This window comes from Mobula hypostoma, chromosome 3, assembly GCF_963921235.1.
Source record: "Mobula hypostoma chromosome 3, sMobHyp1.1, whole genome shotgun sequence".
NCBI lineage: Eukaryota > Metazoa > Chordata > Chondrichthyes > Myliobatiformes > Myliobatidae > Mobula > Mobula hypostoma.
The window spans coordinates 29,303,977-29,322,396 of NC_086099.1; the positions used below are offsets into that span (position 1 = coordinate 29,303,977).

The 18,420-nt window shown below is 38.0% G+C and overlaps 1 protein-coding gene and 1 long non-coding RNA gene across 4 annotated transcripts in view; one reads left to right on the top strand and one right to left on the bottom strand.

Annotated features, from left to right (window-relative positions):
• The first annotated feature begins 4,803 nt into the window (after nt 1-4,803).
• On the top strand, nt 4,804-8,289 carry LOC134343911 (uncharacterized). The gene is made up of 3 exons (XR_010017344.1): nt 4,804-4,846; nt 6,589-6,697; nt 8,154-8,289. It is a non-coding gene; the product is annotated as an uncharacterized LOC134343911 (long non-coding RNA).
• A 98-nt stretch (nt 8,290-8,387) lies between these two features.
• rgp1 (GP1 homolog, RAB6A GEF complex partner 1) overlaps nt 8,388-18,420 on the bottom strand; it is a 32,852-nt gene continuing 22,819 nt past the window's right edge. Inside the window, exon 9 of one of the 3 annotated variants that reach the window (XM_063042822.1) lies at nt 8,388-10,435. In XM_063042822.1, coding sequence (XP_062898892.1) covers nt 10,212-10,435 — 224 coding nt within the window. In that variant the 3' untranslated portion in view covers nt 8,388-10,211. The remainder of the gene's footprint in view (nt 10,436-18,420) is intronic. The other 2 variants (XM_063042820.1, XM_063042823.1) reach the window with 2 other exon arrangements.

Consider the following 18,420-nt stretch of genomic DNA (forward strand, 5'->3'; position numbering starts at 1 on the left):
TCTAACAAACTCCTCTGTAAATACACCCAATGACTTGGCCTCCACAGGTGCCTGTGGCAATGATTTCCACATATTCACCACTCTCTGGCTAAAGAAATTCCCCCTAATCACTGTTCTAAATTGATGTTCCTCTATTTTGAGACTATGCCTTCTGGCGCTAGACTCACCCACTATTGGAAACATCCCTCTACATCCATTCTCTGTAGGCCTTTCAACATTCAATAGGTTTCAATAACATCTCCCCTCATTCTTCTGAACTCCAGCAAGTACAGGCCCAGAGCCATCAAATGCTCCTCATACAATAATCCTTTCATTCCACGAATCATTCTTGTGAACTTCCTCTGAACCCCCTCCAAGGTCAGCACATCCTTTCTTGCATATGGAGCTCAATACTGAGACAAGTGAGGCCTCTCCAGTGCTTATAAAGCCTCAGAATTACATCCTTGCTTTTAGAATTCTAGTCCTCTCAAAATGAATGCTAAAATTGCTGTCATGGTCCGGATCAGGTTCCCTTTAAATTTACTTTGTGTTATGATCCGGACCGTTGACTCCCTGTTTCCCTTTAATTCCCTGTTTTCCTGTGTCCCTCAGGCTTGGTGATGAAAGGCAATTTACTCTCGACTGAACCGGCAGTTTATAAGACTCCGGCTTCAGCCGTTCGGCGCGAGAGCGTTATGGAGCATTAACGAAGTCACCGAAGCTAGTGCGAGCCAATGTCATCTGGCCAGAGCCAACTAAGTTTCTTGCCAGAGCAAGCCTAGTCTCCTCCCGAAGCAAGTGCCAGCAAGCCGCCTTCCCTTGCCAGAGCGGGTCCGTCAAAGTTAACCCGCCGTGGTGAGTCAAGAGCTCGCCGCTGCTTGGAGCAGAATTGTGTCCAGTTATAGTACTGTCTATCATTGTGTGGCCTCCGTATCCATGTCCTGTGTCGAAAAGGGGTCCTGGCCCTGTACCCTGGAAGGGTCCTGTCCCTGTGTCAAGAAGAGTCCCGACTCCGTCCAGTGTCTAAGGAGGATTCCCGGCTCAGTGTTTTATGTCCTGTGTCTGAGTTCCGAGTACCAAGTCTATGTCTGGGTCCCGAGTTCCGAGTACCAAGTCCATGTCTGGGTCCCGAGTTCCGAGTACCAAGTCTATGTCTGGGTCCCGAGTTCCGAGTACCAAGTCTATGTCTGGGTCCCGAGTTCCGAGTACCAAGTCTATGTCTGGGTCCCGAGTTCCGAGTACCAAGTCTATGTCTGGGTCCCGAGTTCCGAGTACCAAGTCTATGTCTGGGTCCCGAGTTCCGAGTACCAAGTCCATGTCTGGGTCCCGAGTTCCAAGTACCAAGTACATGTCTGGGTCCCGAGTTCCGAGTACCAAGTCCATGTCTAGGTCCCGAGTTCCGTGCTCTGAGGTCTGTGCTCCATCCAGGGCCTGAGTCCTTGTCCTTTACGCTTATTCCTGCTTCTGCTTTGCTCTCCTTGTAATGAGTAATAAACTCAATTTAGTTAACCCTACAAAATGTGTTTGTGTCCTGCATTTGGGTCTGCCCCAGCACCCCCTTTGTGACAATTGCATTTGCTTTCCTCAGCACCTACTCAAGCTGCAAATTATCCTTCAGGGAATCTTGTACAAGGACTCCATAGTCCCTTTCCCCTGCTGATTTTTTTTTAATTTCCTGCCTGTTTAGAAAGTAGTCTATGCTGTTATTCCTTCTATCAATGTGCATGACCATATGCTTCCCACCACTGTACTCAGTCTGCCACTCTTTGCCCATTCTCCTAATCTGTCTGTTCCTCTGCAGCCTCCCTGCTTTCTCAATACTACCTGCTGCTCCACTTATTTTTGTATCATCTGCAAACTTGGCCACAAAGCCATCAATTCAGTCATCCAAATCATTGACATATAACATAAAAAGGAGTGGTCCCATCACAGACCCCTATGGAACACCACTAGTCACTAGCAATCTTTGCCTCCTGCCAATCAGCCAATGCCCTATTCATGCTAGTACCTTTCCTGTAATACCAAGGGCTCTAATTCTGTTATGCAGCCTCATATGTGGAAGCTTGTCAAAGGCCTTCTGAAAATTCAAGTACACAACATCTACCAATTCTCCTTTGTTTATTCTGCCTGTTACTTCCTTAAAGAATTCCAACAGATTTGTCAGGCAAGATCTTTCCTTCAGGAAACCATGCTGCCTTTGGCCTATTTTATCACATGCCTGCAAGTACCTTGAGAACACATTCTTAACAATTGACTCCAACATCCTCCCAACCATTGAGGTCAGGATAACTGGCCTATAATTTCCTTTCTTCTGCCTCCCTCTTGAAGAGTGGACTGACATTTGCAATTTTCCAGTCCTCTGGAACCATGCCAGAATCTAATGAGTCTTGAAAGATCATTACTAATGGCTCCACAATCTCTTCAGCTACCTCTTTCAGAACCATTGACTGTAGTCCACCTGGTTCCAGGTGACCTATCCAGACCATTCAGCTTCCCAAGCACCTCATCCATAGTATTGGTAATTCCACACACTTCTGCACCCTGACACGTTCCAGCATACAGCTAGCATTTTCAGCAGTGAAGATGGATCAAAATACTTATTTATTTTGTCTGCCATTTCCTCGTACCTCATTAGTGTCATTTTCCAGCAGTCCGGTATCTAGTCTCACTTCTCTTTTACACTTTATATATCTGAAAAAAACTTTTGGCATCCTCTTTGATATTATTAACTATTTTACCATATTTCATCTTTTTCCACCTTATGACTTTTTAGTTACCTTATGTTGGTTTTTAAAATCTTCCCAATCCTCAAACTCCCCACTAATTTTTGCTCTATTATATGCCCTCTCTTGTAATTTGTGTTGTAATTCTTAGCCCACATTCTGGCTACTGTTCACCAATATCAGACTCCCTAGCCTGTAGTTTCCTGGATTGGTTTTGCTACCCTTTTTGAACAATGGTACCACATTAGCCACTTTCCAATCCTCCAGAACATTCCTGTGGCCAGTGATGAAGCAAAAATCTCCTTGGGGCCTCCTTAATTTCTTTTCCAGCTTCCCAGATCCAAGAATGCATCAAGACAGGCCCTGGATATCTAGTCATCCTAACAGATTTGAAATCCTCCTCCCTGCTAATATACATGTAGTCCAAGACATCACAACTCATTCCCAACACCACCCCCGGCCACACTTTTCCTTAGTTTTCAGCTTTTTCTTCACAGTAAAAGCTGAAGGAAAGTATTCATTAAAAATTTCTCCAGTTTTCTTTGATCCCATGCTGATCTTTAAGGAGACATTCTCTCTTTAACCACCATTTTTGCTTTTAACATACCTATGGAATGTCTTGGATTTTGATTCAGCTTGTCTGCCAGAAACTTCCCACACCCTCTTGTTCTCTCTTAACTGCACCCCTAACCTCCTATGGTCATAAAGGGTTCACTATTTTCCAATTATTTCCCTCTTTAGCCAGAGTCTCAATATATCTCATCAACCAATGTTCCCAAAACCTGCCAGCCCTGCCCTTCACCCCAGAAACATGCAGAACCTGAAGTCTTGACGTCACACTTTTAAAAGCCTCCCTTTTGGCAGGCACTCCTTCCCCTGCAATCTTGCCCAGTCATCTTCCACAAAAATTTACCTAATGGCTCCAAAATTTGCTCTGCCTCAGTACAGGACCCTCGCCTGTGAACTGATTGTCTCCTTCTCCGGAATTATTTTAAAACTAATAGAATTATGGCCACTGGACTATAGTACCTACCAATAGACACTTCCACCACTTGCTCTACCTCATTCCTCAGGAGGAATTCCAGTGTTGTACCCTTTCTAGTAGCTCCCTCTAAAGGAAGGTTTTCCCTAGACACATTAACAAATTCCATTCCTTTTAAAATATGTTTGTCCCAGTCAATATTAGGGAAGTTAAAATCTCCCATTAATACTGCTCTATTGTGTTTAGATCCGGCTGCAATCTCAGTACTTACCAGTTCCTCCAATTCCCATGGTCTAATGGGGGGGCCTATAATGCAATCCTCTTAGAGTGACCATCCCTTTCTACCCATATGGCATTACTGAATGATCATCCAAGATTATCCTACAATGTCTTCTTTCACCAAGAAGACAACTTGGCCTCCTCACTTACCTGCAGCTCTGTCAATACCTGTAGCATAGCTATCCAGTATTTGCATAATAAAGCAATAGATTACCGAAAATGTTTTAAATTATTTTTCTTCTCTGAATAAAACACATGAACTAACTGATCCTTTTCCACTGATGTTTGTGTTACACAGTAACTGTCCTTCTAGTCCTATAGTCTGTTTGCCTCTTTGTGAGGAATTGAAAATATTAGTAGATTGGTAATAAATCCATATAAATGTATCACGATTGAATTACTTAGGATTAATCAGGAATTTAATATGAATTTATGTCAATTGAGAACTTAATAGGATACTTGCGAAGATCCAGACTCACATTCAGTGGAGGTGGAGATAAAGATGAAGAATGGTTGCCTCCTGTTCCTGGGCATTCTAATAGGACGGAAACTGGACAGTAGCATCGGAAATGGCGTCTATCGGAAACCCCTCATGCAGATTTATAACTCAACAATAACAGCCACCATCACACCTCCCAACGTAGAGCGGTTCTTTCTATTTTGATTAACCGTGCAAAAACTATTTTGGACCTGGAGAGTCTCCAAGAGGAAACAAAACGATTACGCACAACGTTCCTAACAGAATGGCTACCAGGTGAAGCGCCAACGGAAACCTAATAACGAGGAAACCGTTGCTACCGCCTCTCTTCCCTATATTTCCACGGTTTCCTGAAGGAATGCCAGGATCTTAAAGAAATAATGGATTAATACCATCCACACACCCGTAAGTAAGCTCTAATCACAGGTTATGCGAGTCAAAGATGACCTGGGACTCAGGACGGCTCACATACAGTTATTAATAATGCATGGATCACCTTGTGAAATTTGAAATCTTTTGAATGTCTCCTTAAAGCTGAAAGCAGTGCATTAGAAATGCCAGTTATTGGGTAAAATGTTAAAATGTTATGAAATATTTTTGGAACTGATTGCCAAATTGCAGAAACATATTACAGTACTGAAAATATTACTGAAAGGGCAACTTCAGAGTTTTGCATGGCAAGACAGATTGTACACTAAAATATGTTTGAGCTTCCTCTGGGTGACAAAAAATTGCAAAGTTTTTCATGGACAAATTTTGATTTCAATGTAACACACAGAATGCTGGAGGAACTTAGCAGGCCTGGCAGCATCTATAGAAAAAAGTAAACAGTCGACTTTTCGGGCCGAGGCTCTTCATCAGGACTGATTTTAATCCCCCTTTCACCAGCCAAAGTCCAACTTCTGGCATTTCCTTCCTAAACTTCTCCTTTAAAATAGTCATAAAAACCGTTTCACTGCTGAGCTTTTGATCATCTGTCTTAATATGACATTTACAGTAATTAAATGTTAAAATTGTTTTAAAACTTTCTGTGATCTCTGAAATTAATGGTTCAATATGAGTACATTTTGCTGTTACAGACTCTTAAAAACAAAGTTACCCTCTCTTTAACAATATTTCCTGAAAAAAGTAATGGAGTTCATCTTTCACATATTTTCATATTGATGCATAGTATGTAAGAGTAACGCTAATTTTCTATTATAAACTGATTGGATTACTTTTTACCTATTTTAAAATACAAACTCTGTTTGCAGGCCAGTAGTTGGCACTTTTATTAAGTTACGAGGTACCTCTCCAGGGGTTGGTAACTTCCTCAATAGATCTTTAAACAGCTACATAGCAGGCTGCAGTTTGAAACATTGAATTTCCACTGGCTTTCATTCATGGAACAACGCAAGTTCAACTATCTCATTCTCTCTCTTCTCTTGGCATTATTAATCCCTGAATTCCAGGCTGAATGCTACTGGCGCACAACAGGTAATGTAATAGTTAATCTGTACTTTTCTTTTACATGCTTCATGAGCAACTTGTTTTTGTTTTGCTTTATTATTGCTTTAAACGAGAAATAAACTTTTAAAAACGTTTTACTGGTTTATATTGAACTGTTTCAAGACCACCTGCGATAAACGTAGTTAAGCAGATATACATTTTGTATAGTGCTGCATCCAAGTGAACTTTGTTTGGTTGGGTGTTGAGTTATGTTTCAGATAGACTGCTTCCAATTGCACAAGTAATTCTATACTCTTTGTGTGATTTATTATAAAGTGCTCTCACAGTAAAACGATTTGATTGTTCAAAATGGAGCCTCTACCTTGAGTTCAACGCTGACTGGCAACTCCTGCGACACTGCTGATATCAAACTATCGGTCTTTGCCGTTCCTTTGGATTCATCAGCTGTGTGGAGAGGAGCAACCGGCTACAAGGGCAACAGCTCGCTCTCCGTATCGTACTGTTACGGCTTGCGCACTGGCTTGTGTATCACATAGGCAGCCGATAGGCAACATCATTGTTGACCCCGACTAACATACAACCTGGCAGTCGGTTAATTTGATCGTTAAGCTTTTTTGTTTCCGAACAAATCCAGCCGCTTTTTTCACTGAGACACCATTTTCCAGCTATTTTGCAAAGAACATGTTTGTATTTTCCAGGTACCTGCAAGTACGGAAAATACAAGTATAAAGTTGGGGAGATGTGGAAGACGAATGACTGCTATCAATGCAGCTGTATAGCTCCAACACAAATTATTTGCTGTGACATGTAAGTGATTTATGGATTTCTCATTGAACAGGGATATGAAATGTACTGCCAATCAGCTAGAAGTTACAAATTTCCTCTAAAAATGCCTTCCACCAACCAACAGCGCCAAACATTCAGGTGTTTGTGGATTTGCTGAATTGGCTGGCAGATCTTCCAAGACAGGCAAAAATTATTCGTGTTAGGATTTTTTTTCAAAAGGCTCCATCAATGCAGGAATTCATAGCCATTTAGAACAATGAACTGGCCAAAAAAAATTACATTGGAAATAAAGATTGAGAGATGACCTAATTATTGAAGAATGAAACAATGGGTCACAAATATAACATCACCACTTTTTTCTGATTCAGTCATAGTCATACAGCACCATGTCTATGTAAGCTATCACACCCATTTATACTAATCCCACTTCCCATGCAGTGAATTTCTATTTCACTTACACTGAGTTTTTCTAAACTTTGGTGTAATCAGGCTTTAGCTAGTGTCATTGGATAGGAGCAAACAGACACAACCTCAGTTTAGTATCTTACCAGACTAAAATTGGACAAAAGTGTAAATTTATGTATTCAAGCTCTCAGCAAAAGTACTTTCTGGCTCAGAGAAACTTCGAAGTCTGGCTGGCTGTCTTACTGTGGTATCTGTGGTTTTAGCTGCTCAATTCACAAAGACACTGGCCCCAGCCCAGTACAAATGTAGCCTTCCCCAGTAAAATAGCTTCATCTTTCTCCTATACTGGTTCAACACAGAAGTCTCCTTAAAGTTGTTTCTTTCAAGATTTAGAAGATGTGCAGAGAACACTGAGTACATTGTGGCCTGAGCAACAAAATAGGCCAAATTATCTGCAGAGAATGAACTGCCTGAAATTACTGGAACCATGCCATTTCTTCTTGTATAGTCCCGGATGCAACACTGTCTCTTGAATGACCTAGACAGCCAGGAAAAGCTTGATTCTCATCTTATAGTGGAGCCAGAATGCTTGCAAATAACACTGGCATCCGTAAATATTTCAGACTATTAAAATGTATTTTTCTTTGTAAAACATTGCCACATACGGCTGGAGACCAAGTCATTTGGGTATCTTTAAAGCAGAGGTTGATTAGTAAGGGCATCAAAAGTTATGGGGAGAAAGCAGTTGGATAATGAATCAATCATGAAAAAAGTGAGGTACTCTGGACAGGCCAAAATAGCCTAATTCTGCTCCTATGACTTAGGGTCTTAAAAATAATGATTTCAGTTAGCATATGCTTTGGCCTGCATAGTTTGCCATCTAAAATGTATTTAAACAGTGCTCAGTTATCTTAATGCAGTTATTGTTGCTGGATGCTAGAGACCTTTAATTGCTGTTGTACACAAAATGACAAAATAAAAAAGACCCCATCTCATCAACTTCATAGGTAACTATAAATTACAGATTCATTTTTATTGAATCGAAAGTTAACTAGAATTGCTATCTGTTCAGGGTAAATTATACAGTTGATGTTCGTCAATATTGTGATACGTGGTACGATGCAAGGACTTGCCACCCCTCTCAACCATGCGGTCGACGTTTGAAGCAACAATTGAAGCGATACAAGAAATCAATTACAGTATACAGAAACTTGCTTAGCTTACCTTCAAGCTTACGAAAATAGAAAAAAAGCCATTTTTGAAAAGCAAGATTTATTCGTATTTACATTTGTATATTTAAAACAGTTGACTGCATTCGCAAGTATGCTGTAAAAACTTCATTTATTATGCTCATTTTGTATGGAATGTGGCTGTAATCTGCAAGACTTTTGGATGAGAACTAATAATACTGTACTTTCAAAACCAAAGTCCTTTGCAATGCTACGGGTATGCATTGCTGGTGAGAGAGGGTAGGTTCAAAGGGGATGTGAGGGTTAAGTTTGTTACTCAGAGAGCAGTGAACCTGGAATGTGTTGCCTGGTAATGTAATTGAGGCAAGTGTATTAGAGGCTTTTGAAATGTTTAGACAGGCACATGAATATGAGGAAGATGGAGGAATATGGACATTGTGTAGATAGGAGGGATTAGTTTTTGAGGATTTTTGATTTACTTTTTAGTTGGTTTGGCAAAACATTGTGGGCTGAAGGGCTTATTCCTGTGCTATACTGTTCTATGTTAACCACCAAATCAGTTATAACCTCCCCATTTCTTCTCAAATAATTTTGCCATATTTACTGCTAGTCTTAGTCCAAAATCAAATGTTTCAAGTCTTCCCACGTTTGTTCGCACCTGTTTAGACACAGTGCAAAATATGAAGTTGCTAGCATTTTTAGAGTAGGTATGATTTTTGAGATGTTCATTTTGTTCAGATGAATTGCTAAATAAATGTAAAAATACTGAATGAGTACAGAAATGTTTTCTTGGTGAAATAAAACCTTCAACATTCTTCACACAGCAGATGAATATTTCTGTCAGCCTGTAGGCTGCAAAACCTTTGCACAAAACATCACATAAATACTTCAAACGGAGTGAATGTTATATCCTACAAACATGACATTAATATATTTTGCAAAAAACTGGGTAACATTTTAAAGTTTATTTCTTCTCAAAATTACCAATAAGAAAGGTACACAGGATATATACAAAAAGGGGGAAAACTAGATGAATACTAATTTAAATACTATTTGTTCTGTAGATGAGCGATGCTTGCATGTATAATTATTGCCATTTAATTGTGATAACCAGTAACTTTAATGTGAAGTAAACATACAGGAGGAAGACTAAAATGAAGTTGAACATGGTTTTAGCTGCCAGTTAACCAAAACACAGCCATAGATGCAACTTCTATGACATGCCAAGAGTCAAAGCAGTAAATAAAATGTAATAACCAATAGGAACACAGAAAAACAAAACTGATTTTCTAAAATATAATTAATTTTTCACTCCTGAGGTTAAGATGTTGAATGGTGATTGACAAGGTTTATTATTGTATTACAGCACAATGAGTAAAATCTACGTTTAATAGATGTTCCAGAACAACAAACTATGTGTAATTGTGCAACACGTTTTTAAGATAAATAAATGCAAATACAACGAGCACCAATGTGAAGTTGCAATTCTTCTCAATTGTGGGATACAGAATTTAGACTATCTACAGCAAAACCCACAATAAAAAGCACTTCAGATCTACCAGTTCCAAAAGCTATACATAGTCTAGACAAAACAGTTCTCCAGATAAAATCTTCTCGTCATTATCAATGTAAGGAATTTTTGAAATTGAATGTCTAAAATGAAAAAAAAATGTGCAAGGTGTAGTGTTCCATCTTAGTCCGTTCAATGATGGGAGAAACTGTAGTCATCGCTAACCTTGTTCCTCACACTTCCAGGAAGAAATACTGTCATTTGCAATTGCATTCTGTAGCATGTTCCAGTAATTTTTGATTAAGAAATAGAAGAACTACATAATACTTGAAGCAATATCATTGCTTGTTCTTTCATTTGTTGTTGCTATTCAACTGCTTCTCCAAAATTTCAAATGGTCAAACTTCCCAAGCTTAAAAAATTTAAGATTTCAGATAGTAATGGAGTTAAAAGATGTCAACTGTGAAACATATGATGCGAGTACAGGATTAGTTGGAAGCACTTTGATGGGCAGGTCCCAGCTGAATGTGTCCACATCTATTTTCCCTGCCCCAGTCCAAGTAATTATCTCCGATTGGTTCTCAAGTACAGTAGGTGGTTCCACTGGCTCACAAGCAGTGACAAACTCAAAGTGTAAACGCCACTTCAAGGATACTGAAATTGAAATATACAAGTATATCAAATTATTGTTAAAATTATGAATAAAATATTATAAATTTGGTGTGTTGCACAAGATTTAATGAGAATTTTTGCACTGAAGTCACTTAAGACCCAATTACAACCAAATGATGAAAATAGCATGTTTTAATACTTTTAAAGAAGAAAAATGCTCAATTTTTGAGAAACGAGAAAAAAGATATTAACCAAAAAATAAGAAGAAAGAAATAGAGGTTTCTAAGAAAGAGAACAAAAGAAAAATTTGAAGTAATAAGTTCTAAAGAAAGATCCACAATGGGATGGCCTAAATTCATTGTAAAACATCCAAAGCGCATTGCAAGATAAAACTTGGAAATTCAGACTCACAAATAGCAGTTGACTAGCAATTTGAATTTAACATAGTGAGATTTTAAGCTATTGGACTGAGGACTAGGGTTACAGGAGAAAAAAATAATACAAAATAGAACATGAGCAGTTATTTTCAAATAGAGCTTAGGGAATAATATTTCTTTTTTTTTTTTTTCTTTTTAAATCTTTTTATTGAGTAAGTATACAAAAAAGGTAAGCCATATAAACATTAATACAATGTTAAAGTATAATAAAATTCCAAAAGGTAACAATACCAAAAAGAAAATACTACAAACAACGTAATTTAAGCATAAGAAACCAAGATAACATAATAGTATACTAGATTTTATATATATCAATGGAAAAAAAGAAAAAAAAAAAACCCCCAAAAAAAACCCACCGTGCAACTAACTAAAAGCAAAGCAAAGCAATGGGCTAACTTGAAACCAAACAGAGTTAAACTTAAAATCACGTCCTCAATCCCGACCTCCATTAAAACAGTGAAAAAAAACAAGAAGGGTAAATATTACATTAAATGAAAATATCGAATAAAAGGTCCCCAAATCTGTTCAAATTTAAATGAAGAATCATAAAGGTTACTTCTAATTTTCTCCAGATTCAAACATAAAATCGTCTGAGAAAACCAAAAAAAGGTAGTTGGAGCATTAAGCTCTTTCCAATGTTGTAAAATACATCTTTTCGCCATTAAAGTAAGAAATGCAATCATTCTACGGGCTGAAGGGGAAAGATTACTAGAAATTTTAGGTAGTCCAAAGATAGCAGTAATAGGGTGAGGAGAGATATCTATATTTAATACCTTAGAAATAATATTGAAAATATCTCTCCAAAAAGTTTCCAAAGTAGGGCAAGACCAAAACATATGAGTTAAAGAGGCTATCTGCCCCGAACATCTATCACAGAAAGGATTAATATGCGAGTAAAAACGCGCTAACTTATCTTTGGACATATGTGCTCTATGCACCACTTTAAATTGAATTAGGGAATGTTTAGCACAAATAGAGGAAGTATTAACTAATTGTAAAATCTGCCCCCAATCATCCACAGAAATGGTAAGCCCCAATTCCTGTTCCCAATCTACCCTAATCTTATCAAATGGAGCTTTCCTGAGTTTCATAATAATATTATAAATCATAGCCGATGCACCTTTCTGACATGGATTAAGGTTAATTATCGAATCTAAAATATATATAGGAGGAAGCATTGGAAAGGAAGGAAGTATAGTACTTAGAAAATTTCTAACTTGTAAATATCTAAAAAAATGTATTCTTGATAGGTTATATTTATTAGATAATTGTTCAAAAGACATAAGGGAACCATCTAAAAATAAATCCAAAAACCGTAAAATACCCTTAGTCTTCCAAGTTTGAAAAGCGCGATCCGTAAAAGAGGGAGGAAAAAATATGTTACCTAAAATAGGAATCGCTAACCCGAATTGATTAAGATCAAAAAATTTTCTGAATTGAAACCAAATACGCAAAGCATATTTAACGATCGGGTTAGAGACCTGCTTAAGGCGTTTCGAATCAAAAGGAAGAGATGAACCTAAAATAGAACCAAGTGTATAACCCTGAACAGATTGTAATTCCAATGCTACCCATTTAGGAATAGATAGTATATCCCGGTCAAGTAACCAAAATTTCATATGTCGAATATTAATAGCCCAATAATAAAATCTAAAGTTAGGTAATGCTAAACCTCCATCTCTCTTAGCTTTCTGTAAATGTATTTTACCCAGTCTCGGATTCTTATTCTGCCAAATAAATGAAGAAATTTTAGAGTCGACTTTATCAAAAAAAGATTTAGGAACGAAAATTGGTAATGCCTGAAACACATATAAAAATTTTGGCAAAAAAAACATCTTAACTGCATTAATACGACCAATCAAAGTTAAATATAAAGGAAACCATTTAGATGAAAGTTGAGTAATATGGTCTATTAATGGTAAAAAGTTAGTCTTAAATAAATCTTTATGTTTACAAGTAATTTTAATCCCAAGATATGAAAGGTAATTATTAATCAATTTAAATGGAAATTTATAATATAAGGGAAGATGTTTATTAATCGGAAAAAGTTCACTCTTACTAAGATTTAATTTATAACCTGAGAAAAGACCAAATTGTGCTAATAACTCTAAAACAGCAGGAATAGATCTCTCAGGATTAGAAATATATAAAAGTAAATCATCAGCATAGAGTGATAATTTATGGGACTTTAATCCCCGAGTTATCCCAGTAATATTTGAAGATTCTCGAATAGCAATTGCAAGAGGTTCTAATGCAATATCAAATAATAGGGGACTAAGAGGACAGCCTTGTCGAGTACCACGAAAGAGAGGAAAAAAAGGTGAGTTTAAAGAGTTAGTACGAACCGAGGCTACAGGGGAGTGATATAACAGTTTAATCCAGGATATAAATTTCAGGCTAAAATTAAACATTTCAAGCACCTTAAATAAATAAGGCCATTCTACTCTATCAAAAGCTTTCTCGGCATCTAAAGAAATAACACACTCAGGAACATTTTGTGAGGGAGTATAAACGATATTTAACAATGTACGAATATTATAAAAAGAGTAACGACCTTTAATAAAACCCGTTTGGTCTTCCGAAATAATAGAAGGAAGTACTTTTTCTAGTCTATTTGCTAATAACTTAGAAAAAACTTTAGAATCAACATTTAATAAAGATATTGGTCTATAAGATGCACATTGAGCAGGGTCTTTATCCTTCTTTAGTATTAAAGAAATTGATGCTCTATTAAAAGATTCCGGAAGTTTACCAAGTTTCAAAGAAGCCTCAAAAACCTTATAGAGCCAAGGAATCAATAAAGAAGCAAAACATTTATAAAATTCAACGGTAAACCCATCAGGGCCAGGAGCTTTCCCCAGATTCATAGAAAAAATAACATTCTTAATCTCATCCATTGTAATGGAAGTATCTAATAAAGAAGACATATCCTGTGAAATCTGAGGAAAGTCTAACTTATCTAAAAAATCATTCATATATTTAGAATCTCGAGGAGACTCCGATTGATATAAAGAAGAATAAAAATCACAAAAGGTTTGATTAATCCCCACATGATCCAATATCAATCGATCATTTTGGTTATAAATCTGATTGATTTGAGATTTAACATAATTAGATTTCAATTGATTAGCCAGCAACTTGCCAATTTTATCACTGTGAACATAAAAATCACTTCTTGTTTTCTTTAATTGGTTTACAATCGAGGACGAGAGTAGTAAACTGTGTTCCATTTGGAGTTCAGTTCTTTGTTTGTATAACTCCTCAGAAGGAGCCATAACATATTTCTTATCAATTTCTTTAATCTTGTCCACAATTGCCATCTCCTCCTGCTTCTGTTTCTTCCTCAAAGCAACGGAATACGAAATAATCTGACCCCGAATATAGGCTTTAAAAGTGTCCCAAAGAGTGTTAACCGAAATATCTTCTGTATGGTTAATTATAAAAAAAAGCTCAATCTGTTCATTCATAAAATTAACAAAGTCCGAGTCCTGAAGCAACAGCGAATTAAAACGCCATTGTCTATTGTTTGGTATATTGGCCATAATTTTAATAGAAAGCTTAAGTGGAGCATGATCCGAAATGGTTATAGAATCATAATCACATTTAATCACTGAAGGAATGAGACGAGAATCAATAAAAAAATAATCAATTCTTGAATAGGAATGATGAACATGTGAAAAAAAGGAAAAATCTTTTTCCTGAGGATGCAGAAAACGCCAAATATCCGTCGACCCAGAATCAGAAAGGAAAAAATTAATCAAATTTGCAGATTTATTAGGTAAAGTCCGTAAAGGAGCCGAACGGTCCAAAGCTGGAGATAAACAGGTATTAAGATCTCCGCCCCAAATCAATGAAAACTCGTTCAAATTCGGAAACTGATCAAACAATGATTTATAAAATTCCGGACAATCCATATTAGGAGCATAAACATTAACCAAAACTACTTTTTTATTAAATAGTAAACCACTAACCAATAAAAATCTACCATTCGGATCAGAGATAATATCCTGTTGTATAAAAGTAACTGAGGAATCTATAAAAATAGAGACGCCTCGAATCTTAGCATTGGAGTTCGAATGAAATTGTTGGCCCTTCCAGAATTTGAAAAAACGTAGTCTGTCCCCCCTCCGTACATGGGTCTCTTGTAAAAATAAAATTTGTGCTTTAAGTCTCCGGAACACTTTAAAAACTTTTTTTCTTTTAATAGGATGATTAAGACCATTAGTATTCCAGGAGACAAAATTAATAATAGACTCCATAAATCCTAAAGTCAACCCACAACAAGGAGGATTGACAATAGGCGCGACCCACAAACCCGGAGAGGAAACAGAACATACAAAAGATACCGGGGAAAAGGACGCAACCAGTACTTCAATAATGTATATAGCCCAAAGAAAAACAAACTAAAACGTGAAGCCCCTCCCGCCACCCCCCAACCCAAGATCCCAAGGCAAAATCTAAAGCAGACCCGCCAGAAAGAAGCAAGCGCTAAAACTACCCCCATGACTTCCGGTATACGCTCCCTAAAAAAAAGGTATAAATATGAAAAGGATCAGCTAATTGTAAAACAGTAAAAAAATAAGTAAAAAAAAGTTAGCTCAATTAGAATACACACAGAACAGAACAAAAGCCGGAAAATATATATTAAAAAAAAACCACAATAAACCTCAAACTCATGAATAGACACAGCAACAAAAAAAATAGGATTATTAACATAAAGTGATTATAAAAAGCAAAACAGAATAAAATTTAAACAAAAACTACAAAATTTAAGGCCGCACAGGAAATACGTAAGATGACAAAAGGGAAGTAACCACCCAGAATCCCCTGGGAAAAGAAAGAAATGACGCAGTTAAAAAGAAAGTTTAGTAGCCATATTAAGAAATCGAAAGTAAACTTTTCTGCCCAAATAGGGCACAGAAAAGTTAAAACCAACCAATTCACAGCCTCCGATCGACGGAGAAAATTAAAAAGAAAGCAATTAAGATGTTGGAGATGAAAGTTGATCCAGATAACTCTGGGCATCCGATGGAGAATCAAAAAAACGAAGGGCTCCATCTGACATGCGAATCCTTAGACGTGCAGGGTACAGCAGCGCTGGTCTTAAATCCCTCTTATAGAATTCCGACATCACGGATCTGTAACGGACCCGTTGGTCCCAGATTGGTTTACTGAAATCTTCCACGAATCGGAACTTAAGATCCGAAAAATCAATGAAACCTTTAGATCGAGCGAATCGAAACAGTCTCTCCTTGTCTTGAAAGTAATGAAAACGTAAGATAACATGCCTAGGTCTATCTGACCTAGACGAGTATGATGGGATTCTGTGAACACGATCCAGTAGCGGTGGTTGGTCAGGAAATACAGTAGGGAATGCATCTTTTAAAAGTTGGGAGAAATATTTCATGGGGTTGTTACCTTCAACGGCTTCCCTCACGCCAATCATTCGTAGATTCTGCCGTCGCATTCTAGATTCCAAGTCAGAGTTTTTAAAAGTCAAAAAGTCAAGTTTCTTCTTCATTACATTAATTGTTTCTTCGATTTTCCCCATCTTAAGCTCACTTTGTTGCGCGAATTTTTGAAGATCAGATATAGCCGACTGATGTTCCGCAATACATGTTTGCATCTTATCAATTAAATCGGCAATTTTCTGGAAATTAGTTGAGATTTCCGTATGAATCAGGTCTTTAACAAAGCCTGCAATTTCCGTACGAATCATCTCCCTAACAGAGGTTGAAATTTCCCTCTGAATTAACTCCGATATCGCTTTCAAAGTCACCGGTGATTCAGTCGGAGGGAGATCCGTAGCTTTCGGTTTAACCGGAGGTTTACCATCCTTGCCGTCTTTCTCGTTCTTAGACATAGCAGATCTAAGTTCCATCCAGTTGTCGGAGAATTCAGTTTAATTCAAAGTATTGTAAGAGTTGATGCCTTAATGGTTAATTAAAGTATAGCTGACCATAGAGAAAAAAAACTCAGAGGTAATGGAGCGAGTCAAGAACGCGACTTCACTCCATGAGCGCTACCGGAAGTCCCCGGGAATAATATTTCATAGCACAGTTAATAGTGCTAATTATGGACTGCACTATGATCATTATCGAGTGATCATTCTTTTAAGAATGGCAAACTACCACCTATTAGGTACAAGACTAAGTATCATCAGAAATCAAAACTTTCTAACAAGTGCACAGTTATAAGTGAAGGACCTGAATTAACATAAAAAATTTCCAGGGCTTCTCAAATTCACTTAGTTGGCAAATGCCTGCTGACATACAACTGTATTTTCTGCACCATAAATAAAAAAAAGATTCACTCCTAGTGTTGCAACTCAAAACTGTTCAATGGTCACAGTATTTGAGAGCAAGTGGAAAGAGGGACATACAGATTGCATCCTTGTTCCTGCTACCTATGAAATCATTCCAACAGTGGGTATAACACATTCCAGAAGAACCAAGAGTTCATGACTTTGATCACAAAACTTCCAGTAGGGTAAATAATTTGCTTCCTAATCAGGTCCTACTAGCAAGCTCCACACAGAAAATGCTGGTGGAACGCAGCAAGCCAGGCAGCATCTATAGGAAGAAGTACAGTCGACGTTTTGGGCCGAGACCCTTCATCAGGACTAACTGAAAGAAGAGATAGTAAGAGATTTGAATGTGGGAGAGGGAGATCCAAAATGATAGAAGACAGGAGGGGGAGGGATGGAGGTAAGACCTGGAAAGTTGATTGGCAAAACAGATGCAGAGCTGGAGAAGGGGGAGGATCATGGGATGGGAGGCCTAGAGAGAAAGAGGAGGAGGGAAGCCCGGAGGAAGATGGAGAGGCAAGGAGTGATTGTGAGAGGGACAGAGAGAAAAAAAGGGGGGAGAAATAATAAATAAATAAGGGATGGGGTAAGAAAGGGAGGAGGGGTATTAACAGAAGTTAGAGAAATTAATGTACATGCCATCAGATTGGAGGCTACCCAGACGGAATATAAGGTGTTGTTTCCTCCAACCTGAGTGTGGCTTCATCTTGACAGTAGAGGGGGCCATGGATGGACACAGCAGAATGGGAATGGGGATGGCATCCTATAGATGTTGCCTGGCCTGCTGTGTTCCTCCAGCATTTTGTGTGTGTTGCTTGAATTTCCAGCATCTGCAGATTTTCTCGTGTTTGTGTTTTTAAATTCACGAAGCCTCTTCCAGTGATGCCTACACTGAAGAAGTTTAAATCTTCTCTTCAATGGGAGTTTAGTGAAACCGTCTCTCACTGCTCCCCATCTGTAATTTCTTCAGCCCTTCAACTTTTCAACCAAAAATGCCATCCCCTTCTCACAGTTCCTCCGTCTCCACCGCATCTGCTCTCAGGATGAAGTTTTTCATTCCAGGACGAAGGAGATGTCTTCCTTTTTTAAAGAAAGGGGTTTCCCTTCCTCCACCATCAACTCTGCTCTCAAACGCATCTCCCCCATTTCACGCACATCTATTCTCACCCCATCCTCCCGCCACTGCACTAGGAATAGGGTTCCCCTTGTCCTCACCTAACACTCCACCAGCCTCCGGGTCCAACATGTTATTCTCTGTAACTTCCGCCACCTCCAACAGGATC